The sequence below is a fragment of the Pezoporus flaviventris genome, unplaced genomic scaffold (genome assembly GCF_033815535.1).
Source record: "Pezoporus flaviventris isolate CSIRO_AGI_PZ_B2104156 unplaced genomic scaffold, CSIRO_AGI_Pfla_v1 ptg000018l, whole genome shotgun sequence".
NCBI lineage: Eukaryota > Metazoa > Chordata > Aves > Psittaciformes > Psittacidae > Pezoporus > Pezoporus flaviventris.
This window is the reverse complement of record NW_026892566.1, coordinates 1,830,231-1,857,742: the sequence shown is the minus strand read 5'-3', so window position 1 is coordinate 1,857,742 and position 27,512 is coordinate 1,830,231. Positions and strand designations below refer to the sequence as shown.

The 27,512-nt window shown below is 45.5% G+C and overlaps 2 protein-coding genes across 3 annotated transcripts; one reads left to right on the top strand and one right to left on the bottom strand.

Moving 5' to 3' along the window:
• Positions 1-4,139: 4,139 nt before the first annotated feature.
• Positions 4,140-10,829, bottom strand: THAP1 (THAP domain containing 1). 2 transcript variants are annotated; one of them, XM_061455061.1, is made up of 3 exons: positions 10,455-10,649; positions 9,788-9,983; positions 4,140-6,427 (listed from the first exon to the last, which is right to left on the bottom strand). In XM_061455061.1, exons 1-3 carry the CDS (start codon positions 10,523-10,525, stop codon positions 5,960-5,962), a joined length of 735 nt encoding a protein of 244 aa, XP_061311045.1. In that variant the 5' UTR covers positions 10,526-10,649; the 3' UTR covers positions 4,140-5,959. The 2 variants fall into 2 exon arrangements, with proteins under 2 accessions (XP_061311045.1, XP_061311044.1); XM_061455060.1 differs by lacking the exon at positions 9,788-9,983 and having other exon boundaries at positions 10,455-10,829.
• A 2,760-nt stretch (positions 10,830-13,589) lies between these two features.
• On the top strand, positions 13,590-16,041 carry LOC133270123 (transcription factor JunD-like). The gene has a single exon (XM_061455039.1). It carries the CDS (start codon positions 13,669-13,671, stop codon positions 14,953-14,955), a length of 1,287 nt encoding a protein of 428 aa, XP_061311023.1. The 5' UTR covers positions 13,590-13,668; the 3' UTR covers positions 14,956-16,041.
• Positions 16,042-27,512: the final 11,471 nt, after the last annotated feature.

Genomic DNA, 27,512 nt, shown 5'->3' with positions numbered 1-27,512 from the left:
GCTTCATTCCCTTCAGAGCCAGCTACTGTGGTTATTATCCTAAAAAGATCCCTTCCTCTTAACACAAGAAAAACCAAAACCTTCCTTTCTGAGCCATGGGTGCAGACTGCAGAGCGCCTGAAGCGAAAAAAAAGTTCAGTTCTTCCTGTAAGAGACATTAGACATCCCTGAAAAGAGATGGTATGGAGATGTGTGACTAATCCCTGCAATGGAGGAAGGCCCAGAGGAGATGGTCAAGAATGATGACCTCAGGGAAGAATGTAAGTGATAACAACAAATTGTCATAAAGAAAGCTGAGATTATCTCAACACCAGGGGGAATAGACAGTAACCTTTGTTTAAGGTATATAGCTAATATATCACTTACTTAGTCAACAGATTGCACGAATAGCCTTCCCTGAAAACAGCTACCCAGACCAGCATGGGAGGAGAAGATGTATGTGACTCAACCCATATAAATAAAAACTGAACCACTCACCAAATCAGCGTGGGAGAGTGGCTTAAGATGAACTTTGCCCACATATTATTTCCTGGCAACTGAGGACACACAGTGTCGTGACAGCAAGCATTTAGAGACCAGTAATGGGAATTTGTACGGTATGCTTGTACTGTGATTCTGATGTATATTGCAGTTGATATACTGTGCTCATGCTGCCATTTCAGTACACTGCTGTATACGGTGTCATTCTGCTAAATCAATGTCCTGGCTCATCTATGAACCTGGCTGGAAAGTACTGGACTCTGGCTGGGGGCTGGTAAATGAGCCCAAGATGAAAGAAGAAACCATTATTGAAGGCAAGACCTCCTTTTTCTGGATTACCAGCCCCAGACACTGAACTGATGCCCCCCCAAAAGCAATTTACATGTCTTTTTTCACAGACTCAGATACTGAAGATTGGGTTCAGCTATAGATGACTAGTATAGTCATAGAACATACACCCTTAATAGTCACATCCAGTGAAACCTGAAAGGAAATGAGAAGCCTGCCTAATTTGCTCAAGTCCTCCCTGAGTTTAAAAAACAAACAAAAAAACCCAAACTAACCCCCCAAAAAACAACCAAACATACAACCCCCAAAACAATTAGCCTCATTGTAGTCTCCCATGTTCCTCTCTAACTAAAGGACCTTTTAACAGTCCACTAGAACCAATTATGACGCAGAAGACAATCATTTTTTCAGAGGTTCCAGGAATGTGTGAGCCCAGGCCTGGCAGTCTCTGTACAATGAGAGGAGGCAGCTACAGGAGGATCACTAGATCATTTTGCACAACAGACAATAAAAGGCTTGATATTCAGTGCTAAATGAATTAATAGTGGCAGGACTTCAGAGAGATTTAATTACTGAAATTATTTAATTATGACAATGCAATGTATACTCAAGAGAGGCTCTTGAAAAATTCCTTCTGACTAACATATTTAAAAGTTTTCTTTAACTTCAGAATATTTAAGTTCCTCGCCAAAGCTTTCCTTTGGGAACTGTTTATTCTTAGTGGATTAAACAACAACTTTCCAATACATTTTATTTTTGCACACTTCTAAACTGCTTCAGTCTGTATAAAATTTTAAGGCCTTCTGCCCAATTTGTGCAATAAAATGCTGTGGTTCCATCCAAATAACTGTAAGAAAATAAAATTTCTGTTGAAAGCATTGAAGAGGAATCTATAATAGCACTTAACTGTCATCATATTTTTAATCATATTTTTTAATTATATTTTTTAATCCTGTTTTTTTTTTCTCCTTTATTAATAAATCTTGGCTAAAATATGGCAAATAACCTCCTATGCTTTAAACAGCAGAAGTTACAGAACTGAACTTGCAGCAGTAATGACAGACAGTAAGCATCAATGTGCTTTGGCAGATTGGGTTTTGATTGTTAAAATTAGACAATAGCTCAAAACACCCCTTTCTACCCTGACACCTGATGAAGGTGTAAGCTGAGAGGAAGCAGATACACCTACAGACTAAAACCTAAAACAGTTCTAAGGAAAGAAACAAAGCAAAAGGGAAACTAGGAATAAGTGCCTGGCTCCAGCAAAGAGCACCATAGGAGAAGTCATCTGAAACGGACTTAAGAAACCGTTCTGGTTTCAGTTTTACCAGAACAACGTCTTTGGTTTCCTTTTTCCTACATTCAAACTGGGATTTGCTTTGGACTTTCCTCAGCTACTACAGAACTCCTTCAAAATTCACACAGGACACCCATACCCTAAACCCTACATAGCACTAAAGGAAAATGAAATTTCAGCAAAGCAGAAGATTACTTGGAAATCTCAGTTTCATTAATTCACTGCCACAGCTGTTAAGACTGCACTAGTAACAGCACAGACAAGAGGCCAACTGGAAGCACAGGAGAAAAAATGGCAGTGACAAAGGACTCCCTCAGCGTGACAAGCAGTAATCCAAATATTTAGCTGTTCATTTTCCCCATAAAACATATCCCTGGGTTTTAAACTGTCCCAGTTAGACAGTGAGATGCAAACACTTTGCAGAGGTGTAAGGAGAAAAGTAAACACTATACAGAGGTCAGATAACCTACCACAGCAAAAAGAGAACTGGGCCAACAGGGGAGGTAAACCAACATTTCTCTTTTTAGAAGCCCTAATTTCTGCCTGCTGCAGCTTCAGCCTGTTTCTGAATAACTCTCTCAAGATTTTAAGAGTGAAACATATTTTTCCCAGTTCTGGTACTTTCTAAATTCCTTGAACTGTCTGCTTTATAAAATTGGCTTCAGTGAAGTACAGCTACATGCATTTAAACAAATGTCAGCTACTTGGTGTGCAACTGGACAATCACATCGTTCTACATTCCCACTTCCACTTTTTAGCTCCAAATCAATTGCTGCTAAGTGCAGGCACTGGTTGTGGCCAATACTAACAGTAAGTGATGCAGCCCTTTTTACAGCTGATGGTGTGAATGTAACAGGTCCCACTTCAAAAAAAAAAAACAGGAAACATTAACAAATGCTTGGGGAACACACTGTGATTATTAATTTTACATGAAAAGCTGGAATTCCTTCCTTAGTCTGGCCAGTAGCAGAGAGCCTTCATCTACTCTTTCTATATTGCTATCAGAGAGATTGCAGTGCAGTGCTGGGTAGGTCCGGTGCAGGAAAAGTCAACTGCTAAAAGGCAATGGGTTATTTCCATGCCAGCCTTTTCTCTCCCTTCATTGCTCTGCGATACTGACAGTCCTCACATCCCTAGCAGAGTCCATACCTAGCCTTAACATACTGCATCAGGAATTAGGGAGGGCTGATTTAAAGAAAGAGGAGTTGCTGCAGGAGAAATTCAAGACCATTCTCAGAACAGACTGCATCTCTTCATAGAAAAATCCTTTGGTAACAGGAAAGGAACAGGGCACCAGCTCTCCCTTCCACCTGCTACTACTGAGATCCTCGAAACAAGCAATAATCACACCTCTCACCAGGAGGAACATTCCCTTGAGTCAGCCACTAAACCAACTTCAACATAAAAAGCTTAAACGCACAAGAACTTCATGCATGAGAAATTTACCAGTGTGCCTTAAATTTATTTTGCTGACTTGCTTCTGTCAGGCTGGAAGGTTGTGAAGCTACAATCCTCAAAAGGATGAGCCCAACAAGCACAGCAGGTTACAGTGTGGGGAGACAGGGATCTTCGGCCAGGGTGGAAGGAAACAGTGCTGAGCGTTAAGAGAATGAAGTTACCACTTTATTTTCAGAAGCAGCTGACACAATGCAACAACTCATTGTGACCAGAGGAGACGACTTATTTCGCTCCATCCTCATCTCCTGCCCCTGCCTTTTTTTGTATCAGGTCTGACACCACTGATCTTCCTCTGCCTCTCCACTACAAGCCAAACCTGGTGCTTCGGTGAGCTGAGTTGCCCACAGAAGGATGCACTCAGCACCAGAACTGGTCCAAGTGAGAAGGGTGGTGACAGCAGTGCACAACAAAATGGTTGGAGGAAGAGTGGAATGGCAACAGCACCCCAGCCACAGGGGTGAAGTATCGCAGCAACCTGCCCTGCTTCAGGAAGTCACACTTTAAAGGCCCAGAGAGTAAGAGGGTATTATTGCATAGAAAACAGAAACAATCTGCTACTCTGGCCACACATGCCAAAATCATAGCAACAGCTGTGTGAACGTCTTTTCCTTGTCAATTTTTTAATTTTAACATTTTCAAGTTTATTTTAAGTATAAAGCATAACAGCAACAAGACTTGGGAATGCTGTGAATAAAACCCAGCATCTAAACCAGGAAGTTACTTTAGAAAAAAAAAACAAACAACAAAATGTGAAGCTAGTTTTGGCAAAGTCCTGGGAAAAGAGGAGAAAGAGTAGTTAAAAATCTAACACACCATTTGCTTTTTATTTTAAATCACGTATCATAAATGTACACAAAAGGACGCATCATCAATTTTTGTTCACTGTAAGTCTATGAAATGGGAAAGTAGACATGTGGCATGAGTGAGGTCAGAAGTATAAAGACTGGTTCAAAACATTTCAAAATGTTGTGCTAACAGGATATTAACGGAAGCTTTTAAAGCCATCATGAATAGGCCTTGATTAGCGTCAGAGCTAGAATCCACACTACACACAAGTATGACATGGACTGAGAAAAGTCATTTTCCTTGTGTCTAATATATCCAGGAATTTCGGCTGTGAAGGCTACAACAGGGTTAGCATGATACCATTTTCTCTGATTTTGAATGAGTTAATTGACTAAATAAACTATCAGACAGTAAGTGCAAACTGCTGCACTACTTTGTCATGCTAAATTCACTTTTACAATGAGTCTTAATAAGGCTGAAGGAGAGGCAGCAGCATTTGAGATATTAAAAACCAGTCTAGCACCAAGCAGCTCCCAAAGACTAATTCCGTTACTGCCCTTCAGTGGACACCTTTTGGGGAGGGACCACTGAGAGAGCAAGGGAAAACCCACAGCATACTGCAATGGAAGTCACAAATGCCTGACACCTCGATAAGATAAAAAAAACTTTTTTCCTGAAGCTACACACAATTGAGATGAGACTCAAGGATGAGGACAACATTCCACCCATTACAGTAGGAATGTCACACTGCAACACCTTGAGGACTGTATATTATCAAGGTACTTTAGAACAGCCACTCCAAAACAGTACACTGCCTTCTTGATCCAGCCAACAGTCCAATAACACATACGTTCAGTGTAGCACTGCACTTCAGGAGTGTTTTTAAGTGCCCTCAAACTAAAGCCTCTTCTACATCAGCTATGCTGCAAATTCTCCTCATGTCCCTCACAACACACACGTGGTGAAAGGTTACTCCAAAATAAGAGGTTCATTTACATACCTCACCAAAGGCATCCAGGAATTAGACTTTTTGCAGTGCTTTGAAGGCATAGCAAACTGAGGCTGGAAGTTTTCCCAGGCTGAAATGTTTATCTTAACTTCCTTTATTTTTCTGCAGCACTTGCAGGTAGTCTTAGCTGCCTTAATCCTGCTCCTTCTGAAATCAGTGAAAACCACTTCCTGGGGATCACCAAAGCCAACATTAAATGCCTTGACAAAGCTTTGAACTAAGTGTATAACCTCAACTTCACTCTCAGCCAGATTCAGTTCCCCAATCCCTGTAAGCATAAGACAGCCGCTGTAAAAAAAAAAAAAAACAAACAAATGAACAAGCCAAACCAAAACGTAAAAACAAAAACAAAACAAAGCAAAAAAACAAATCAAAACCCTGGGTTTAAATGTATTCACCATTGCATCCTTTCCTGCAATTCAGATTTTGTAAACTAAATGCACATTCTAATTCTGAGATGCTTGCACTTTCGAAGTGTATCAAACTGAAATGACCATGAAGAAAAATTGTATTCTCGTTTGTATGACTGCATATTTACTGTCTGAGAACTCTTAGAGAGTCTTGTGCACAGAATTAGAGAGCATTTAGTTTTCAAACTAAATTTCTTGTCCTAGCAAAGTGAAAACCGATGTTCATGACTTCTAGGCAGGTACTTCTACAACTTCAAAATAGTCATTGGGTAGAATCACGTAGCCTTTTCCTGCCAGTATGTCTTTTTCTTTCTGAAACTGAACAACTTCTCTCAGTTTTTCAATTTGTTTTTCTTGACGCCGGCATCGCTGCTGCACTGTCTTGAGTTTCTTCCGCAGTTTTTCAACTTGCTCCTCCAGCTGCTGAATTCGTTTTCGTTGATGAACTGTATCCTCTACGGTATAGTTGTGATCACAAAAAACCGCAAGATTGCTAGGGGTCTGGAGAGGAGGCATCAATAATCCAATACTTGGATCAACTAATCTGGCATCTATCTGAGAGAGATGAAATGAAGGAGTTGACGGAGATGCTGGTAGTACTGGAGCTGCTGGTGGCGGAGGTGGCGGCGGCGGTGGTGGCGGCGGTGGCAGTGGGGGAGGCGGCAGCGGATCTTCTGGCTGTTCTGTAAATTCTTCAGGCTAGGAACAACAAGAAAAACGAAGTACATTTTCATGTTTAACATTGCTCAAAACACAACTCCCTTCCTACAACCCCAGAATAACATAAAACAACCAGGACTGAAATTGAGTAAATTTCAAAGCTTATATTTCCAAAATAGACATACAGTTCTGGGCCTGTTTTGTCTGGCTTCAAAACTGAAGACATTTTTTACGCAGCTTCATTTTCACAGCTCTCAAACTCAAGTCCTTGAAGTCTCAAATAAATGAAGAACTGAAGAATGTAGCAATTACTATCTGAGATATAGTAATATGCACTTGGAAACTTAGGTCAAATACATATCCACGATAAGCTATGAAGCAAGAAAGCAGGCTCCTGTTCCATCAAACGGAGTAACTCATCACTGCCACCCCATCCCCCTCTGTCCCTCCTTCTTTCTGTGGCATCTCACCATTACACCTTGAACATATCGGCTGACTTAAAAGTGCAGCAGCAGCAGATAATCTTCTGCTGAGGTGGAATAAGGATCACCTACTTATGGGGCAGAGCAGAGGGGTATACACAAGGCCTGCTTCTCAACAACTGGAAGGGAACGTGTCACTGGTTTCAGACTGCAGCATAAGGGTTTGGTTTCAAGAGACATGATGAACCAAAATAAACAGCTCTTCAACAGCAAAGCAGCCCTTCCAACCCTCGTAGTCTTTCCTCAAACACAGTAAGTTGCTAAGATGACAGAAAGCTATTTGCTTTTGCACCACCACTGCAAAAATCTCCGGTTCTTTATTAAAAATCAAAACAACGCACCACAAGGTATGACCTAAACCTGCTCTGGTGTATGGAAGGAGTGAGGAACAGGACTGCACGGCTGGCAGATGGGATGGAGAAGGAAGAAGCACGATTCTTCCTTTTGGCAGCAGCGGTGTATCGACTGGCTCAACGCCACACAAAACTGCAGTTTTTATCATACTGCTCTTGATAGGTTCACTTGCATGGCTCAGAACAACACAGATCCCTCACCACTCGAGCACAGGCCAGAGCAGAGAATCAGATTTGTTCTGCCCCAAGGGAATGAATTATAATTCAGAAATGCTTCTGTGCACATCATGATTAAAAAACACCCCACTACTTAAACAAAAGAGCTTGCATACTGCATGTCAAAAGAAAGCCTAAGACATTCTCAGTAAAAGAGGCACCAAACCAATTTTCTAGCTACCCACCTGTTGCCAATATTATTGCTATACATGAAAGCCTAAGGACAGGGAAACGTTCATCACCTAAATATCAAGCTCACCAGATCTGAAGGTCATGACTTGACCTTCCTTGACTTAACATGCAAACAAGATAATACTTGATATGAGGGGTTCTAGATATCCCTCTTGTACAAACTACAATGTTTGGTAGACAGTAACTGAGCAGGCGGTTTTGTGATTGGTGTTGAAGGGAAGTTTCATATGCACTCAAATATTACCTATCACTTTAAAATACAAAACCAGCCAACCATCACTCTTATTTCTCAATTACAAGAAACTGCTGTTAAGAGTGTGCCTGTCTAATTCACACATGAATATTCTAAAGAGTTTGACCCTATCAGCTATCACTTTCAAACTTTTCTACTAAAACAAAAATACAAGGCAAAGATGTAATCGGCAAAGACACACTCACCCTTGATGGAAGCACAAGCAAAAATCAGCTGGACAGCTGAATTCACACAGTGACTTCTGTTTCCAGCTTATCCAGCACATGCTACCTCTATAAATACGTTACTATTGCCACAACGTGTCACGGAGAACAGATCGTTGGTATCACTGACACATCATAAGTGAATTCTAACTAGTCCTTACAGACAGTAAATGGTTCTCCTAAGACATAAGTAAAGAAAAAAAGTATTTCAAATTACATAGTACAAAAGATAAAAAGCTCTATTTCAAAATTTGTGGATTCAATTCCAAAACAGCCACTGTTATTCTTCGTTACTATATTATTTCTTGAAGATATGTGGCAGTTTGTTTAAAAGTGCCATGAGACAAACAGGAATATCACTAAATCCTTGTCCATAATGAAAAGGCACTCTTTTTTGAGTTTTTGTAGATCCATGTATGAGGAACACGGCTCACCGCTAATCCTGATATGCCAATTGCCCTTCTGCAGATCACCCTGTAAACCCATTCAGCTTTCAGTCTCTAAAGTTTTGGAACTATTTTACACACAATACAGAAAATGTCTATCTCACAATAACAGGGAAGCATAACCAAGCAAAAACACAGCCATATTTACCTGGAAATTGTCTGGTTTTCCTTAAATACCTTCTGATTATATTCTCTTCTCTATCATCAGTCATATTTCAAATACATTCCCTTTTTTATTTCTGCATCAAATCTAATATTGTATATAAAGAGAAAAAAATCACACAAGCAAAAGCCCCTATTTCCCTGTGTGCACACCATCCCATTAGCCTTCCACCCCCTAGACCTATCATACCCATTCTCTCCTTTGCCACTTCCCCTACAGGAAAATGGCAAGAGATCTAATATTTTATGTTCTTTATAGCAGCTAAGAACCAAATGTTCCCATTCCTGTTTTGGAGCTATCACATCAAGAAGGAAGAACTCATAACTGACTTGCATCTATTGCAAGTTGCTTTAGCAGCAAAACACGTCACAGAAGACTGCCACCAGAAGTTCAGAGACAGAAGCTAGGGACCAGCCTGGCTTGTGAATTCAAGGTAACTGTTAAGGCAAGGAGGGATGGTTTCAGCACAGACAGGTTTCGGCAGGTGCAGCTACCGTTCTGCCCCTCTGCCCCTCACTTTTTAACTCCATGAAGCCAGAGGACAGAGCCCTTTAGAGAGGACAGTTAAGTTGCAGACCTAAGGCCCATCATCATTTCAGTGTTTGAAGGAGCCACCAGTCAGCATGGAATACTGCAGTACAACCCCATCATCACTTCAGTGTTGGAAGGAGCCACCAGTCAGCACGGAATACTACAGTACAACTTGCCAGTACTACTGAAGGCTCTCTAAAACTCCAAATATGCTACAAATACAGTCGAACAACTGAATTACAGGGCAGTACCCTCTATACTCTGCTGCCGTTCCACTTAATTCAGCACAAGGCTTCTGCATAGGCACAGAAGTGCAGATCAGAGCTACTGGAAGTTAGTGCGGTGCTCTACGTGCTACAGAGCCTCAGACAGCCTACATCTACATGAGAAAAGCGGCTGGATGTGTTCCAGTCACCACAGCCCTCCACGTGCCTCCAGCTGCACACGCTCTGCCGGCATCCTTCACAACCTGCAGTTTCTCCTGGCTGCCCTGCCACTTCGGGCCCTGAATACGCACAACACACAGCATTCCGGTGTCTGTACGAATGCTTCGGGTTTACCTTTTCGCTAGGTTCAGTGTAACAAAATATCGTGGGCACGGCATTTTCTTTCAGAAGCTTGTTGTTGCATTCCCTTTTAAAGCAGTCAGGAGTGAAGTGCTCTGAGCAAATGCTGCTGTACTTGGTCGGTTTGAAGTTTTTCCTTTTTACAGCAGCCTCCCATTTTTTGCAAAGATCAGGTCTCGTAAGAGGAAACCTGCAAATACGAAACACCTTCAGCTTTACGGGAAAGCTTGCTCACGGGGGTCGGGTTACAGCTGTGCGCTGCCGTGACTGACCGCACGACCACTTGGGTTTCCCTCTGACGGGCTCATCCTCGGAGCCGAACCCCTCCCGCCAACCCAGGACCGGGCTGGGGTTGAAAGACGCGGGGGAAGGGGGTGTGGAGAGAGGAGAAGGGCTCCCCCTCCCTCCCCGCGCAGGCAGGAGCCGGCACGCGGCGCGGGGCCGGATGTGGCTCTCCGCTCAGCGCCGGACACGCACAGCACTGACACGCCGGGAGCACGTCCTCCTCCTTCCCCCCGCCTCTCCTCTCCATCCCCCAGCCCAACCCGCCCCGACCCCCCCGCAGACCCCGGGCGCACGACCCCTCCGGAGGGGGGCGCGCGCGCACGGCCGCGGCCCCGCCTCCATGGCACCCCGGCCCTGGCCCGCCTCCCGCGCTCACTTGTGGAAGGAGATGGGCTTCTCTTTGTCGTATCGGTTCCGGCAGCGGTAGGCGGAACAAGACTGCACCATCCTCCCTGCCCCGCGCCGGCCGCCGTGCAGTAGCGGGGGTCGGGCTCACGGGACCGGTTAATTCACCGCCGAACGCACATCCTCCCATCAGCCTTCCCACTGCTCCCCCCCCCTCCCGTGACCCTCCGAGAGGCAGAGAAGGGGACGCGGCCTCTCCCGACTCCAATATGGCGGCGCCGGCTTCAAGGCAACTCTCGCGGTGGTGGCACGCTCGGCGCCCGCCCATTGGCGAGGAGGATCAAAGGGGCGGAGCCGCCCTGGCGAATCCTCCAATCGGGGCGCCACCTGCAAGCCCGCCCTACCACCTCACCCGCCCCCAGCTACCACATCTGGGCAGCGGAGGCTGCTGTGCCCCACGGCTGCTTCCTCCTGACGGGCCCGCCCCTCACCGCCCGGCCCCGCCCGGCCCGACCTCCCGTGTGTCCTGGCGGGGTCGGAGCGCGGCCCGGCGGCTGGCTCTGCAGAGACCCGCCGGCCGCAGCGGGGTGCTGGCGCTGCAGAGGCCGGCTGCGGTCCTGCCCGCGCTCCGGCCCGGTCTCCAGCGGGGAAAGGCCGTGAGGGCGGTCCTCCGCCGGGGCCTCTCCGGGGCTGCTCGCCCCACCCGGCGGGCAGGACAGAGGGCGGGCACACGGGGCTGTCACAGGGTCCTTGTGCCCACCCCGGAGGGTCTCCAGGCTCTGATAGCAAAATAAATAAAAGGGAGAGCGGAGGGGGGGAGGGAGGATAACAACAGAAAGACCACATTGCCATGACGGGCCCTTGCATGAAGGAGGTGTAAAACTGCTCCCTTACAGTCACCGAAATTTGGCTTGCAGGTGTATTAGATAGCAGTGTAAATAAACCGATCTGGCATTATAAGTAAGTTTATTTCAAGCAGTTGCTGCGTTTTCCTGTTCTGCAGGGTCACCTTCGGGCTCTGCATTAGATCAGTGAGTTAAACCATCCTATGTAACTGACCAACAGATCTGTCAGAGCACTGATGAAAGTGTCATCTCTATCATGTATCACACGACACCTAGAATTTCTCTGGCAATGACCCCACAGCCAAGTGAACCTCCCCAGTCTTTTCTCTGGACCTCATTTTCTCCTCAGTCTGTTTTCCCTCAGTTCACTTTGTAAGGGATAGAAGAGAAGTTGTACAGATCTTAGCTGGGAGGCTGCGGTGCCTCTCCCTAGACAGCGATTTGTGCCCGGCTTCAGAGAAGATGCCATTCACTGCCGTTTGCTCACCCAGGAATACGGCAGGAAAAGCCCGTACATTGAGGAGCCGCAGCAACGCAGCCGCTGGCATTCACAGCTCTCAGTATCCAGTGCTGGCTGAGTACAGCTAACTCTGCCCCACTGCTGCTAGGTCAGCCAAGGAAACAAAAATAAGCTACCACCGTCCACACCAAAAAAGACATGCCTACTCCTCCTTTAGCCACCCAAGTGCCTCTGTTTCTGGCTTTTGCCTGGCAGCTTTCTTCTCCCTAGAGTCCTGCTGCCCACAGTTCTTTGGGCAGCGATTCTGCTGCAGCCTTGAGAAGTCAAGCTGGGGGCAGCCACAGCCACGCCTGGCCCTCACCAGCCAGAGCAGAGTCCTGTAGCACGGAGCAGGGCTTGGCTGCGCACACTGACACACCCCGACGAGGCGAGGTGATGAACCAGGTACTAGGTCCACCCCAGGGAGCCCGGGCAGGAGCAGCGGTGGATGATGCCAGGGACAGAACGGGAAACACAGGTCCAAGGTCTACCCAGGAAATGGGGCTGGAGATGGGGCTGGAACACTCGCGACATAGCTGGGCAGGGACTAAAGGGCCTGCACTGAGTTCAAATGGAGCCCCTGCCCTGTGGGCAGGGTGTGTAGCTAGGGGTCCCAAGGTTGGTGAGTCAAGGTCATCAAGGACTCCACTTCTCCTGTGGATTTGAAGAGGCATGCCTGGGGCAAAGTCCTTCCTGACTTGACGACAGCATCTCTGCTTCCTCCCCTGCTCTGGGTTTTGGAGCAAATATGGGCACAGGAAAGGATGGCCATGAATCCAGTGGGGCCACAGCAGAACTCAACAGTGAGCTGCAAAACACATCCTGTGAGAAGAAGCACTTGGTCTTGATGTGCGGGGAGAAAGCATGAGTAGACTGCAGCGGGGTGATGCTTAATTGAGGGGATGCTGGTGGATCCCAGCACTTATGGGAGGAACTGTCAAGAAGCCACTGAAGCCTTCGGTCAGCAACCCAGCTTAAAGGAGAGCTTTTGGCAGCTCTGTCAGGATCACATTAGTATCCCCAGCAGAAGGGATTTTTAATGGACTGGGTGGAAAGCAATTTCCTCATCCTGTAAGAATTTTGGGGACTTGGAAAGGGGCAGAAGGAATTGTCTCCAGTGAAGGTAACAACTAAATACTACCCCCAAACTGAAAAAAAAAAAAAACAAACAAACAGTACTTTCACGGTTCTGTAATGTGGAAGAGACATCTAAGGTTTTTCAAACCCTGTCTCTAAACTTTTTATTTTTTTTTATTTTTTTATTTTTCAGAGGAAAAGCCACACCAGCGCTGTCATCTCCTTCTTGTGAGTGACTTTTCTTGGGCTGGTCGGCATGTTTCCCGACGGCCGAACGTTCTTCACTCCCCAGTGAGTCAGACGCCAGCGGCACAGTCGAGAAGCACGAATCCTCGACACCTGCACCACCACCCCGCGCCCGTCCACCACGGGCACAAACCACGATCACCTTCTCACTGCAGCCCCCACGCATGGGCCTTGCCGCGCTTCCCTCACGGACGAGTGAGCCGTGGCTGGAGCATCCCCGGGGAATGCCCACGGGGAACCCCTCGCCCCCGGCAGCTCCTCTTCTCCCGCTCCGCAGCCTCGGGGCGAGTTTTCAGGGAGTAGAAGGGGGGTGAGCAGCGCGGTTTCCTCGCCGGGGCTGCTGCGGGGGAGCCCGTTCGCGCAAGCCCGGCGGGTGCGGGCAGGAGCGGGGGGGGGGACCGGCGGTGGCGGTGGCGGGGCGGGACGGCGGCGGGGCCGGGGCGTGGCGTGGGGCCGGCGGCGCCGAGAGGCGGCTCAGTTCCCGCTGCCAGCCGAGGGCGGCCGGCCCCGCGGAGCAGGCGCTCAGCCCGGCCCGCCCCGCGCCGAAGCCGCCGCCGCCGGCCGGCGAGGGCGGCAGGATGAGCGGCGGGCGTAGCGGGCGATCCGCTGTGAAGATGGAGGCGCCGTTTTACCCCGAGGAAGGACTGGAGCTGCTACCCGACTTCGTGCCGCTGCCGGGCTTCGGTACCGCCGGCGGCCCCGCGGCTGATGCGGCGGCGGGGCAGAAGCTGTTGCTAGGTGCCGGGAAGAAGCGGGACCTGGCGGCTGCCTCCCCCGCGCCGCTCCCGGGGCCCTTCGCTCTCCGCCCGCCCGCAGGCGCCCGCAGCAGCGCGGCGGCTCTGCGCTTGTTACCGCCGCCGCCGCCAGCCGCCGCCGTTCCGCCGCCGCCCGCCGGCTCCGCGGAGCCGGCGGGCGGCGGCGGAACGGCGGCGGCTCGCGGCGGCGCTGAGGCCGCGCTGGGCTCAGCTGCGGAGCTGCCGCTGCTGAAACTGCCGCCGGCCTCCGACCTGGAGCAGCTGCTGATCCAGGGGGGCGCGGGGCTGGGCACTGGCAGCCCAGGGCCGGCGGCGCCCGGCTCAAGCGGCAGCGGGGCAGCGGGGCCGTTTCTCTACCGACAGCCGGTGACGCAGGAGCAGGAAGGTTTCGCCGACGGTTTCGTCAAGGCCCTGGCCGACCTGCACAAGCAAAACCAGCTCCTGGCGGGGCCGCCGCCGCCACTTTCCACGCCGGGACCCTGCTGCACCTCCCGCCCGGGGCCCCCGGGAGCCGCCGCCGCCGACCCGCCGGCCGTCTACACCAACTTGAGCGGCTTCAACCCCGCGGGGCCGCTGAGCCCTTCGGGCAGCGCCTACTCCGCCGCCTCGGCCCCGCCGCCGGGGCCGCCACCGGGGCCGCCGGGCTTGGCCTTCGGGTCGGCGGGTCTGGGGACCGCTCGGCTGCCGCCCGCGCGGTCCCTGGAAGAGCCGCAGACGGTGCCCGAGGTGCCGCCGTCGGCGGGCGTGGAGGGCGGCAGCAGCGCGCCGACGCCGCCGTCGCTGTCGCCGCTGGACGCGGAGAGCCAGGAGCGGCTGAAGGCGGAGCGCAAGCGGCTGCGGAACCGCATCGCCGCTTCCAAGTGCCGCCGGCGGAAGCTGGAGCGCATCGCCCGGCTGGAAGAGAAGGTGAAGGCGCTTAAGGGGCAGAACGCCGAGCTGGCCGCCACCGCCAACCTCCTCCGCGCGCAGGTCACCCAGCTGCAGGGCCGCGTCCGCAGCCACCTCTCGTCCGGCTGCCACATCAACGCCGCCGGCCATCCTCCACCCGCCGCCGCCCAGCGGGAGGCGCCCCCCGAGGCAGTCGCCCCGCCGGAGACTAGCGCCTGCTAAGGGGGGACCCCGCTGAGGGGGGACTCCGCCACCGACCCGAGCCGGGATCGGGCCCTGAACCGTCCTCGCCCGCCGCCGGGGCGGCGCGGGGGCTCCGCGGGGCTCGCCCGCCGCAGCTCTCCTGTTGTTGTTGTCGTCATTATTATTATTATTAATTATTACTATTTATTTGCGCCCGGAGAAGGCGTTTGCAGGAGCCGGGTGTTGCTAAGCGTTTCCTGAGGACTGTCGATGTTGCTCTCGGGAGCGAGGGTATTCGTGGGTGGTTCTGGGGCAGGTGGTTGGCTGTTCTCTTTCAGTGAAGTACGTGAGGTCTGCAGAGATTTCGGAAATTAAGATAATTCCTGTTTACAGAGAGATTCAACTTTATTTTAATGGGGGATATAAAAAGTGTGTTTCCTAATACACCTTTACTGAACTGTATAGCAATGGATAAGCTTTTCAAACTCAAAAAAAAAAAAAAAAAGCCAGAATCGTACCCTTTTGAGAAGATGTGCGTGTATATATATATATATATATATATATATTTAAAACATGATACGGCTATGTATATTTTCTTGGTATTGATAAAGAACTTTTTTAAAAATGCTGTCTTTCTCTAGAGCTTTAATTTGCCATTGAGAGTTAAGACAACTATGTGGGTGCTCTTGCACTTACATGGCTTCCGTTTTAAAATCAAAGCCTGGAGGGGAATGATTTTTGTTGTAAAATCTGAAGCAGAATGAAATGCATTGCTGACTCAGTCATTTGAAGATACTTTTCTAAACCGTACGCTCCATTTTTCTTGTGCAAGTGCAACCTTGGGGCATTGATAGTTACTTATTGAAACTTGAACACTTTTGGACGTTGCCTAGACCTTATTTTTCTAGATAACATGTTAGTAGAGAAAACCGTTACTTGGGCAAGAAGAGCTTTACTTTTTTTTTCCTTCACTGTGTACATTCCAGTGGTGTTTGCTCTTTACATAGTATAGTAACAGTTCAGTGCTATACAGAAAAGGGCTTAAGTTTGGGGTGGGTTAGCTATAAAGGTGGCAATTCCATTGTATACTGTTTGAATAAATCACAGAATTATTATGGAAAAGTAGATTTATTTTTGAGTAGAAATCTGTGTATCTTGCTTCTTGATCTGTTTTTTTTTTCTGAAGAAACTTTATGCAATACTCTAGATACAGAACAAGTCAACACTAGAGTGTTAAAAGTTTTTCTGGTTGGAAAAACTTGGTGTGATTTATTTCTTTGTCAAGATTTTACCAGTAGAAGAGTAAAGCAAATTAACTATTTCCTCCAATTAGACATAATCCTCAATAACTTTTTGAAAGCTTTAGATCCCTTGCTCGGTGTTGTTGCCTATCTTGCTTCTGCCAGACCTGCGTATTTTGAGCATAGCCGCTATCGCAGCGCTGCTGAGCCCTGTGGCGTGGTGCAGTGGGAAGGGTCTGTCAGAGTGTGATGGTCACCCCACTAGAAGCCCCCCCGTTGCAGGGGCTGGCTGCAGCTGGGGCATGGCAGGGCTGATCCTGCAGATCCAGCTGCAGAGTGGGGCCCGCTCCCTCCTTGGAAACTGTGCCAAATGATCTGCTTGAACTCAGAGGCATAACTTAAATGGGGATAATGTGTCTGTGCCAGCTGGTGAAAATGGGGGATTGTACGAGGAGCCAAGGGGCATAGGCATGTTTATGTGTATGAGCCATTGCTCAGATCTGTTAAAGCCACTCAGGAGCTGTTAAAACATCTCTTGCTTCTTCTGAAGGATACACTTGATGCTTTGAAATTCAAGAGGGTCAGGATAGACTCACAGTTTTTCTTTCTTCTATTGGGGATACGTGAGTGCTATCTGTTCAGAAGGTTGAGCTGTAGCAGTCAAGTGTGTGAGCTTTTTCTTTTAGTGCATAGTCATTCCTGGCACACTCATTAAATGACATGACAATGCGTAGTAATTGTGTTATTGTAGCTGAGATGCTCCGAGGCTATTTCATTACTTAACACATATGCAAATTAGGTAGAAGCCATATTAATCATTGTATAACTGTTTAATCATGTCACCAGAGCCTTTTTCAGTGGTTGAAATGACTGCCTGTAACAATACCTTCTGCTGTTAGAAATACTAATGAACAGATAAAAAAAAAATATTTTGATCTTAACCAGGTTTAAAGACTTTTTAAAGGCATTCTGAACCAGACAGCATACAATCTGTAGCACTGCCTGTTACATAATAACTGGGTGAAAAAGAACTTTTTCTACTGTGTGGCAGGCACCAACCTATCTGCAAAAATGCTGCGAGACTGGAGAAACTGTTAGAGACTTCCCTCCCTCAACCCCTTAACACACTTTTACTAGTGAGAAAGGTAATGCTGCCTAGTAGATTCACTGATTTGATGTGCTCAGCTTTATGTGTAATGAGGTGAGTTTTTTTTAAGGAATCCTTGAAAAATTCTTAAAGATCATATGGATGGACACTGCTGTTTCAGTTCTTGTATTTGAAAATGGGCATAGGTCTAGGTAAAGATCTTACAGTAGGAGACAGGGCAGTGATAACCGCAGCTGTGCAGCACTTGTTCTTTACTTATTTTACCATTTCTGGTCAGAATGAATTAGCAGTGTCCAGGAAGAAGTGGGGGATCCATAGAATATAGGAAATCACTGCAGTCCCGCTTCCCAGCCAAGGACAGGGCTATAATGAGCAATAACCTGGCAGCATTATAATAAGCTCCCCCTTTTCAGCGTGGTAGGTTTAAAGCTGGAAACCACCGCATGTTACCTGTCTCCCATTCAGACTTTCTGCAAGAGCCATTCTGCATCCAGCCTCTCAAAGATCTCATGTGGTAACTTCTCTGATAGCCTGCTGTATGTTCTGCCGACATCTCTTAAGTGGTAGAAGTGCTGAGAGTGCCAGCTCTGTTGCCCTGATGAGTGGAGAGGTTAACTGTGAGGCTGGCTGCTCCAGCCTCTCTCTCTGAGAGGCTACTATTCTGGTAGCAGAGCTGTCCAAAGAAATGCATTTTCTGTAGAGTGACAGGTTATCTTCGTAAATGCCTCTATTTAGCTGGTATTTATTATGAGAATCTAACACTGATGTGACCAAAATCTGAGTATGAGGGGTGGGGTGAGGTTTTTTTCCCTTATTAGTACTGCTCGAGGTTGCTTCATCTGCAGCAGAGATATGAATGGATAGCCTGAGCACTAGTCTGAACAAATACAAGGCTTGGGAGTGCTTGCCTGCTGCAGCCATTAGGCTTGGTTGTTACCATCTTCTAAAACGTATCAGTACTCATTTTACCCCTGCACTCTTCCTAAATCCTTAAATATGGCTTCTCTATTTTATCCTGCCTTTTTTCTTCAGTTTGCTGCAGCATTTTCCACGTCCATTTCTTTTAGGTTTTGATTTTCTGCCTAAAACTTTGGTCACTGTGAGTTGCTAAAACATAGATTCTGAGTAAAACTTTTTCAGACTGTTCATATGATTTGCAGCAGTGTAGCTCCTTTTCAGTAACTGCAGGCAAGTAGTCTGTGTATCACTACTAAAAACACACCCAACCCTGACCCCCCCCCCAAAAAAAAAACAAACAAAAACCTGCAAGCATAACACCAAAAAAACCCAAGTAAAAATAAACAGTAGAAAAGCAACAACAACAAAAAAACTTTTTGTCAGTGGAACCTTAGTGGGTTTTAGCATTTTTCTTCATCCTTCAAAACTGTACTGTGATTTGCTATACTTACTATACCTGCACACACCATTCGCTAGGCCTTAAATGATTCTCACTGTGTAGCTTGATTTGCAGGCTACCCTTATGCCCTTCATGATCTGATTTTGCACACCAGGTGCAAACCCACGACAAATAAACATCCCTCTTTGTTCTTTGCCCTACGTGTGATCTCTGCTCTAGAGATTATGCAGTCCCTTTGTCTAGTTTTGTTGGTGGGTGCTTGCTCATGTGCATATCTCGCTTGCTGCTCATCGGTGTATTTTGAATGTGCTTGAACCAAGGTCTTGACCTAGATGTGAAGTGCCTTCTTATTAAGGTGCTACAGCACAATAGTTTGATTCCTAAAAGGCTTTCATTTCTTTGAACTGTTATCAGATCTTTTCTACCTTGGGGAGGAGGAGTGTTTGTGGTGAGGGAAGTCATGTCCAATCCTTCCCTGGGCAGAGGGAGGAGCTCCCATCTGCTCTGCCCCTGCTTGCTGTGGGTGCAGGGAAGTGCCATGACTAGTTCAAATGATGTCATTACTAGAAAAGCTGATTGGTTTGCTCGCCAGTGTAGAACAGGTAGCGAAATCTGTCAGTATCACAAGGTGTCCAGACAGGCCCATGTGGTTGGTATGTGGTTCTTACAGCTTTCACTGTGAATGCAGGTCGAGCCCATCTGGCAATGGTGGCTTTGAGAGCAATTCCTAAAACAGAAGTGCTTTACATAAATTGAGAAGTGTAGGTGTTTGGGGATGGTAAGTCCTGATTACGAAGAGGGTTGAGTTGGTAGTGGTGGCAGTCATGACATTTTTATCATGAGCCTTTCCTGGTCTCGCAAGAGGTAAATACCTCATAGGATTTGGACTGTTCACTGTATGTTATAAATCACTATTGACTATCTTGCACTGTTCAAGATTAAAGAGTGGCCCTACTATAATTCTCTATTATCTTGGTTTGTGTTTATGTCATTACTGAAGGAAGTCACGAGGCATCCTTTATTTTTCCATTTAGATGTCTGATTGACTGTGTCTGTCTCATCTTTGACATAGGAATGATCTCCCAAAGTTAGGCCCAGAGGCATTCTGCAGTTTGCAGCTGTTAAAGTGGAACTGGTTTCTACTCATTACGTAGCTTGATGATACTGTCCAGATTATTGTGTAGTATTGTTCAGTGGTGTCTGAAGTACAGATGCATGAATTAGTGCATCTGTAGTCTGAATTACCAGTTATGCTGAAAATAGTGACTTGGCTGCCGTAACCTGAGTCTTGGCTATTTGAATCCAGTAGTTTCTTGGAGAAAATTCCTCTGTATCTGAAATTAATATGCAAGAAAAACCCCACCAAAACCATCTTCTTGTAACATAAGTAATTCTTGATTGCATTTTATGTGCCCTTCTGCTTCTGGAGTGCAAGTTAAAAAGAAAAAGTGATGAGTTACATTTTCATTTATTCTTACGTGCAGCTGTAACTGCTGCTGGATAATTTTGCTCATTCTTTACTTGATTCTGTAGGTTTCTATGTTTAGCAAGTAGAAAAATTGGAGTATTGTGTACATATTTGATTTGTACAAAACCGCTTACATTTTCCAAGTATTTTGTTTGAAGTTTTACTTGTAACCAAGGGTGAGCATTGAAGAGTTCGTAGACTTTTTTGTCATTCTTTGGTTGCTTCATCTGGTCAGTTTTGTGTACAGTGACCATGCAAATTCCAGCAGAGGTGGACAGTAAAATCTTTCAGGGATTTGCCTTTTTTAACAATTGGCCCTACCTTTACCAGTAGAAAAAGCTTTGAACAGAAAGCTTTCAGAGTGCATAACAATCCGGCAAATGTTCACTGTTCTTTCTAATGCCACAGTCAGTTGCTGTGGGGCTACATCAGTATTCACTGTACCTGATACAGTATGATAAGTGTTCCTGTGACAAACTGCAGAATCTGAAGTTTTGTATAAACTTGTTAATCCTGCTGCACATGGCAAAACTTTACTGTGAAGGTGATGAACTAAAACTGGATTTATGAAGACTTAAGGTGAGGTGTTGCAGTATGTCATAGGAGACAAGAGGCCATGTTGAAGTGGCTTGCAGCTGTTTGTGCTGTGAAATCTGTCTGTGTAATGGCTCGTGGTAACTCAGAGGTGGGACAGAAGCCACTTCTGCACAAAGTGGTCATGTGTGACAAACTAAATGTAGGTTTCTAGAAAAACACTGCCACAGTGAGTGCGCAGTGGAGAACTTGTAATGTCCATGTGTTGTTAAGTCTAGAGATATATGCACCTAATTCATAACAAGTGCAGCCTTCTGAGACATCATCCTGTTAACTTGCTACTGGCATTGATTCTTGCTGCTTGCTTTACTCCAGAAGAAGTTTTCCTGAGCCTTTGCATACCAGAAGGTTTGCTTTCTGCATCAATATAGTCACAAACGGGTTCTTTGCTTGGATGTTGAAAGATTCCACTGCATGCAAGTCAACCAGACTGTCATGCTCTAGGTCTCTTAGCGTCCTGCTGAGGAGACCGTGGCAGGGAGAGGAAGGAAACCAGTCTGGAATCTGTATCTCACACCAACACTGTGTTTTGAAATGCAACTTTCTGTTAAGTAGTTTTGACATAGGTGACTGATGTAGGAGTGCTGAATCTCAGTCTTGTGCCTGCAGGGAACATGAGTTCTTGTGCTGGAGTTCTGCTTTGGGTGGTATCTTCTCAACTCAGTTTTAGCCACTGATCTGGGAAAAGCCAGAAAATCCAGCCTTTATGAACAAATTCTTCTTCGGAAGAACAGAGATAGATACCTGCAAACATATGTCGAGGTGTTGCGCACAGACACTAGCATGCATAGAGAAGGACAACGCCAAATGGAGGAACTGTGATTTTTTTAGCCACAGCACTAGATGATGGGGCATCTTCATGTGCTTTGTCATGGTCAGGTTCTCCCAGAAGAAAACTAAGCTGCAATTCTGTTTGTGGCAAGTTGATTGCAAGTGATTGCATGTTGATTTTTTAGATTTCCAGTCAAAATTGGAGGACTGTCAAGTTCTGCAATGCTAAATTAACACAAAAATATTATTTAAATTCACATTTACCCTTAATGTAATATTAAGTGCTGCATTTCATGTGTAGCAATTTGCTCTAAAGTGGAGGGAACTATATTATAAATAATGTTTGCAAGGGAGTCACCATAAATAATTACCTACCTGCCATTTGCTTTCTTTGTCTGTTATCAAAAGGTCTGCATCCCTAGTGTAGCTAGCTGTAAATTGAGCTTTGCTCTGAATTTCTAGTACTAGAAACTATCATGAATTGCAGCAGTTTACGGAGTATGTGTGCTGGCTAAATGGCTTTTCTGGAAGTATTATGATATTTGTAGGAACATTTTGGAGTGATTGGTTGACTTTGAAGCCTTGCTAACACACAGAGATAGTAATTACGACCAGTTCACTGTACACTGCTAGATTCTGATGTTTAGCACACTGCTGGTAAGATTTACTACTACTGTTACTTACTGGTTAAGGACTACTTACGGGTGGAATTGTAAGCCACCTAAATAAGTAACACACAGTCCAGAGAGCTGTGTCACTGGAGTTAAGAAACCCTCCATTCCATCCCAGAAAAAAAAAATTTTTGGTTGCAGTCTTTGTTTTGGTTTTACTTCTGCAAGTTTTGTTAAGTCCAATTTTACTCTCCCCTTGAAATTTATTTAAATAAATTTGTAAGCCTTTCTGCTGAGTACCTTGAAGCACCTCTTGCAACTGTTCAGTTACATCAATGAGGTCGCGGTATTACTTCTGTCATAGATGAAGAAAGCTGAAGCTGTTGAAAGTCAGGCTTCTCACTGCATTCCTGTTCTTAGATAGCAGACTGAATATTTGAAAAAGCAGCAGCCTGAACTCTTTGATACCATTTTCTTGTCATCTTCAGAAAGCTTCACACTATCATGAGGCATGTGTGGCCCTCGTGCCCAACATGGAAAATTGACCTTTAAGAATGAATAGTCTTAGAAACAGCCTTATAAAGGTAGTTTTGTGGTTCATGCTGAGCCTTTTGAAGGAGCACATGTTGGGCTTGAAAAATTTTCCTACGCCTCTGTTTCCTAAATCTCCAGATTTTCATGTAATGTAGGACACAAGCAATATGGTGGCACAGAATAAAGTTCATGGCCTCTTCCAGAGAGTGTATTCAGGATACCCTTCTTCTTTTTCCCTCGTGACTGTTAGGGAAAGATACCAGTAGAAGATACTGGTATAAAACTTGCCCTTCTTAATGAGCAGAGACAGTCGTTGAAGTCTTGTTTTTCCAACTTTTACCTGTCTTTCAATAGCCTTCATGGAAGGGTGACAGAAATAGTGGGAAAATACTGACTGCTGGAGAGTTAAATAATCTTGTTATGTATTACATGTCATATATGTTATGGTAATGAGTAACTAGTACACCCATTCTATTTACAGTCTGCAAGATGACACCTTCGGAACAGGGATTCCTAAAATGCTGCCTAATAGTCATTACCAGGCCAAACCTTTTCGTGCCAATTATTAAAATCGAATTGTAAATCTTCGCAGTGTTTGAAAGTCTTTCTGTGCACACTGCAGCTGAAATCACAGCACAAGCTGTTTTGTCTGTTGTATCTTTAGTGGTATGATACCGCTTTCCCAGCAGGCCAATAGTGTGTAATAAGGTCTACTTTTTTATTCCTTTCCCCATGGTGATAGTTAGAGGTGATAGTTGGAGAAATCAGCAAAAGTAAGACAAAACAATGAATCCAAGGAAGAAATAATATTTCTCTCTGATAGAGTATTTAAAGGAAATAGTTATGTTTAAGTGGCAGAGAATTAAGAGTGCTCTTCAGAATCCTTTTTTAACTTACTATGTTTTGTTATTACTACTTAAGTGTCTTCTGAACTTCTCTTTGGAATCTGTGCCACTCCCTGTTTGTCTTGATGATGGGTAGTTTCACACTTACCCTTATTTATTTAAAGCCATGGCAACCACCGTACTGAAATGTCATCAAGTGAAGTCCAGGTCTGAATGCTGTCTGATGATGCAAAGGTCTGCTCTCTAATAAAATGCGGCCCATGAAGGACGGGCTCCAAAAGGCAGCTACGCCCTGTCTTCAAGCGTTTGCTCTAATTTCAAGGCTTTCCCACGTGGTGTTGCTCAACATGTAGCAAAACAAGTTCTTGCGAGCCTCTTGAGCATTCCTCCGTATGAAACAGATTAGATATTCAGGCTTCGCTAATTTTTTCTTCCTCCTCCCTCCCCCCAAACCCGGAACAAAAGACCCAACATAGGCAAAACTCGGAGAATTGTTTCTCTTTGTTACAAAGCGCTATTTGTTAATTACAGAGACACTTAGAGCAGTTCTGACTTGTGAGCCATCAATGTTAACACTTATTGCACCAGTGATTCTGCTTTGTTTGTGCTTAGCTACTTCACAGGAGACAAAGGGAAGAGAATATGTGTTGCAATAGAGTATTGTGCAATTCCTGGGTTTTAAATAGAAAATGATGAGCAAGTCTGCATAGGCCTCTCACCCACCAAAATCTGGCTACTGATTCTTAGCACTCCCACTCTTCTTAATTAGGAATGGGTCTACTGGCTTTTTAAGGTCAAAAGGAGAAAAGAGTAAAGATCTTAAAGAGAAGTAACTATCAGGGCAGTTCTGCTGTGGAAGGCCCAGGGCCTTGTGGACCTTGAGACTCAGTCTGTTAGATGGCCTCTAGTTCATGATGTCTGCAGTAATCCTTAGGCTCCGTATGCAGGGTCTTACCAGGAAAGGTAGCTGCATCTGTGTTGCTGAATAAAGCTCTTTCGTGAAGTTGCTCTTCAGCTTTCCATGCTTTTCAGTCTGTGGAGTTGTAGGACATTCTTCCAGGGCAGTTTCTCTTACTTGGAGTGGCTCATCCAAAGCTGGCTTGTTCTTCCTGCAGTTTCAAATCTCTCTGAGGTTTAGGGGACCATCTTTGCTGTGTGGTGTTTGTGATGGCTAATGCTGTATCACTCAAAGTAGACCTCCTGAGAAAGGAACAGCTCTGGATATGTGCAGACTGGGAAAAACAAAATCCGTCATTCTTCGAGCAATATGTCTTTGCATCAGTTGAAAAGAGCAACTAACTCCCATCAGCTAAAAGGGAGAGAGGTCTGGGGCAATAGGACCCAGCTTTGAAAGCGCTCAGTGGTTTCTGGTGCCTGGTTTTTGCTGAACTTCTGTGATGCAAAACGCACTTAATGCCCTGCAGTATCGTAATTGCAATACCTTGCAATATTGTGGGTTGAGGCTGCTGCCAGCATCATGCAAGTCCTGTGTTCTTCATTGTGTTTACAGTTGGGCCATATGATGATCAATGGGCCAAAAGGGTCTCCTGAAAAAGAGAAGCAGCCCCTCGCCGCTGGGTAGTCACCAGAATCCCCAAGTTCTTTTTGTCCAAAAGGAGAAGTGTGAGCAAAGTGCCACTTCCTGCTACAGCTCTCGAATCCTGAGAGGTTCTTCCCAGGCCTTTGGGCATGGCGCTGACACTTTCTTGTTCAGGATAGCTGTTCAAAACAAAAGGTGGAGACAGAGCAGTTCAGATTTGGCAGCTTACATGCAACTAGTTGGTGGGTGGTTGTCTGCCTACATTCTTTCCCGGGTTCTTGTATGTTGGGTTTTTGTGTACCTTCTTATTCTGCCTTACTAAATTAGCTGGCACAGAGGAAGCCTCTGAGAAACACTTTCAAAGTCTGTGCTTCAGGAAGAATTTTTTAAGAATTACAGTATTTGAAGATTAAAAAAATACTCCAAACAAACAAACAAACAAACAAACCCAAGCAACCAAACAAATTACTTTTTATCAACACAGAAATACTTCCGCTTTTTAAACCAGATTTTTGGGAGGAACTCTTCAAGCAGGTGTGCTGGCAAAGACATTGGACACAGACAGAAGTAATAATAAACAAAATTCAGTAGCTACTTGTTTGCTGGATTTGATCAGGAGAGGTTTACCAAGGATACTTCTGACAGCATTTTTCTTTTGATAAGGTGATATTTTTTTTAATGTAAACAGAAGCTACAGGGCTTTATAATACAGAATTGAGGATTATGTCCATTGTAATTTTTTTACATTACTTTTATAAACTATGTAGTATTATACTCAAAGTACTTATTTCTGAGGCAAAGTGGATTATATTAGTTGGCATCTTGCACTTGATTAAATGTAAAACATTTTCTTAATTTAGTGATGTGTTTAGGAGAATATTGTAACTTAATGAATATACAACAGTGATAACTGTGTTTACAGTAATTTTCCAGTTCCTAATGTTCAGTGGTAGCCAACTTGTTTAAGAATTTAAACCAAGGTATACTGCAATTGGCAATCTTGGAAAAATTAACTCAATGCTGCTACCACTAAATACTGTGGGATGGATACCATGGGTTTAAATGGAAGCAGAACTGTGTTCCAAGTCTCTGTCTTAAGTACTTATGACTAAAAGGCGACTTGCCTTGTGCTCATTTGTATATCCATGTGTGTAGAACATCAGTTAAAGATCTGCTAATGATCGATTTGTAACACTAGGACCCTTCTGGAGATCAAGTGGGGGTTTTGTTTGTTTTTGTTTGTTCATGAACAGACACTTAGACATCTTGGAATGTATAACATTGATCCTTGTGCTGGAATTGTTTACATGCAAAAAGGTATTCATGATTTTTTGCAAACTGCAATGTGCAATTTTGTACGTGTTTTAAACTAAAGAGTTTATAAGGAAGATATTCTATGTACACTACTTGGATATGAGTATTATTTCTTTGATATAAATATCTAGATGAAAATTAAAATTGCTTTATATTCATATTTTTGACTGTATTTTTTTATTATTTAGGAAGAGATTTCAAAGCCAGCTTAAGGCATAGTTGTCATTTTGTTGGAAAATCCAAGAAGAGTTTGTTGATCTGGGCTTCTAAAAAATACTTTAAAATCAAGCTTAATATGCTGCTTTCTTTCAATTTTATCAATATTTTGAAGTGCAGGGAAATAAGAATTTCTTCTTGTAAAGATGCTGCTCTTCAGGATAACTTCCTTATATGCTTGAGCAGATGCAACTGAAAAACTAAGCTTTTAAAAAGAGCAAAACAGAAGAGGAAGAGAAAGCTCTGGTGAGGTCAGATTCCAGGCCACTACTAGGAAAAGCTGGCTGCAGTTGCCAGCACTGTGGGACTCCAGTTGCCCATGACTTGCCTTTTCCATTCCAGCAGAAAAAGCTATGGCAAAACCTTTTTGTCGTTTGAGCTGTTCTGAAGCCACATCTGGAGCAAACCTGTTGAGTAAAGCAATTATTTTTCTTTCCTGTGATTGTTCCTTATGCCCATTGCATAAAGGAGAGCTACTCAGTAAACACTGCCATGCGCTACAAGCACTTCTGAAGTCCCAGCTGAAAGCTCCCCTGCCCTGGCAAGGCTGCCCTGCCTTCTAGATGCATCCTTCCAAAACAAATGATGAGGGGAGGACTGAGTGGCAAGCCCCACCAAGAACGCAATGGTGATGCCAAGTTCAAGCAAGAGCTGAGAAGTGCAGCAGTGCTGGTGGCGTTGGCTGCACACCCCAGTGCGTAGCTGGACCCTGGTTTTCTCTTTAGAGGTGTACAGCTTCTAGATTAGACACTGAAGAACTGGTAGGGGGACTGTCTTCCTCTGGTTTAAGATATGGATACTGGGGCTTCAGAAGCATGTAGAAGTTAAGAGGGGAAAAAAAATAAAGGGAGCTGTGAGCACACTGTAGTTCGAGATGTTGTACATTGGCACTTAGGGTTTATAACCACATAAGCAGTTTGGTGTGGGATTTCTGTGACTTCTAAATGCGAACCATGCCTCCTTCAGTGCTCTGAGAGTTACTTAATACTTTTTAATC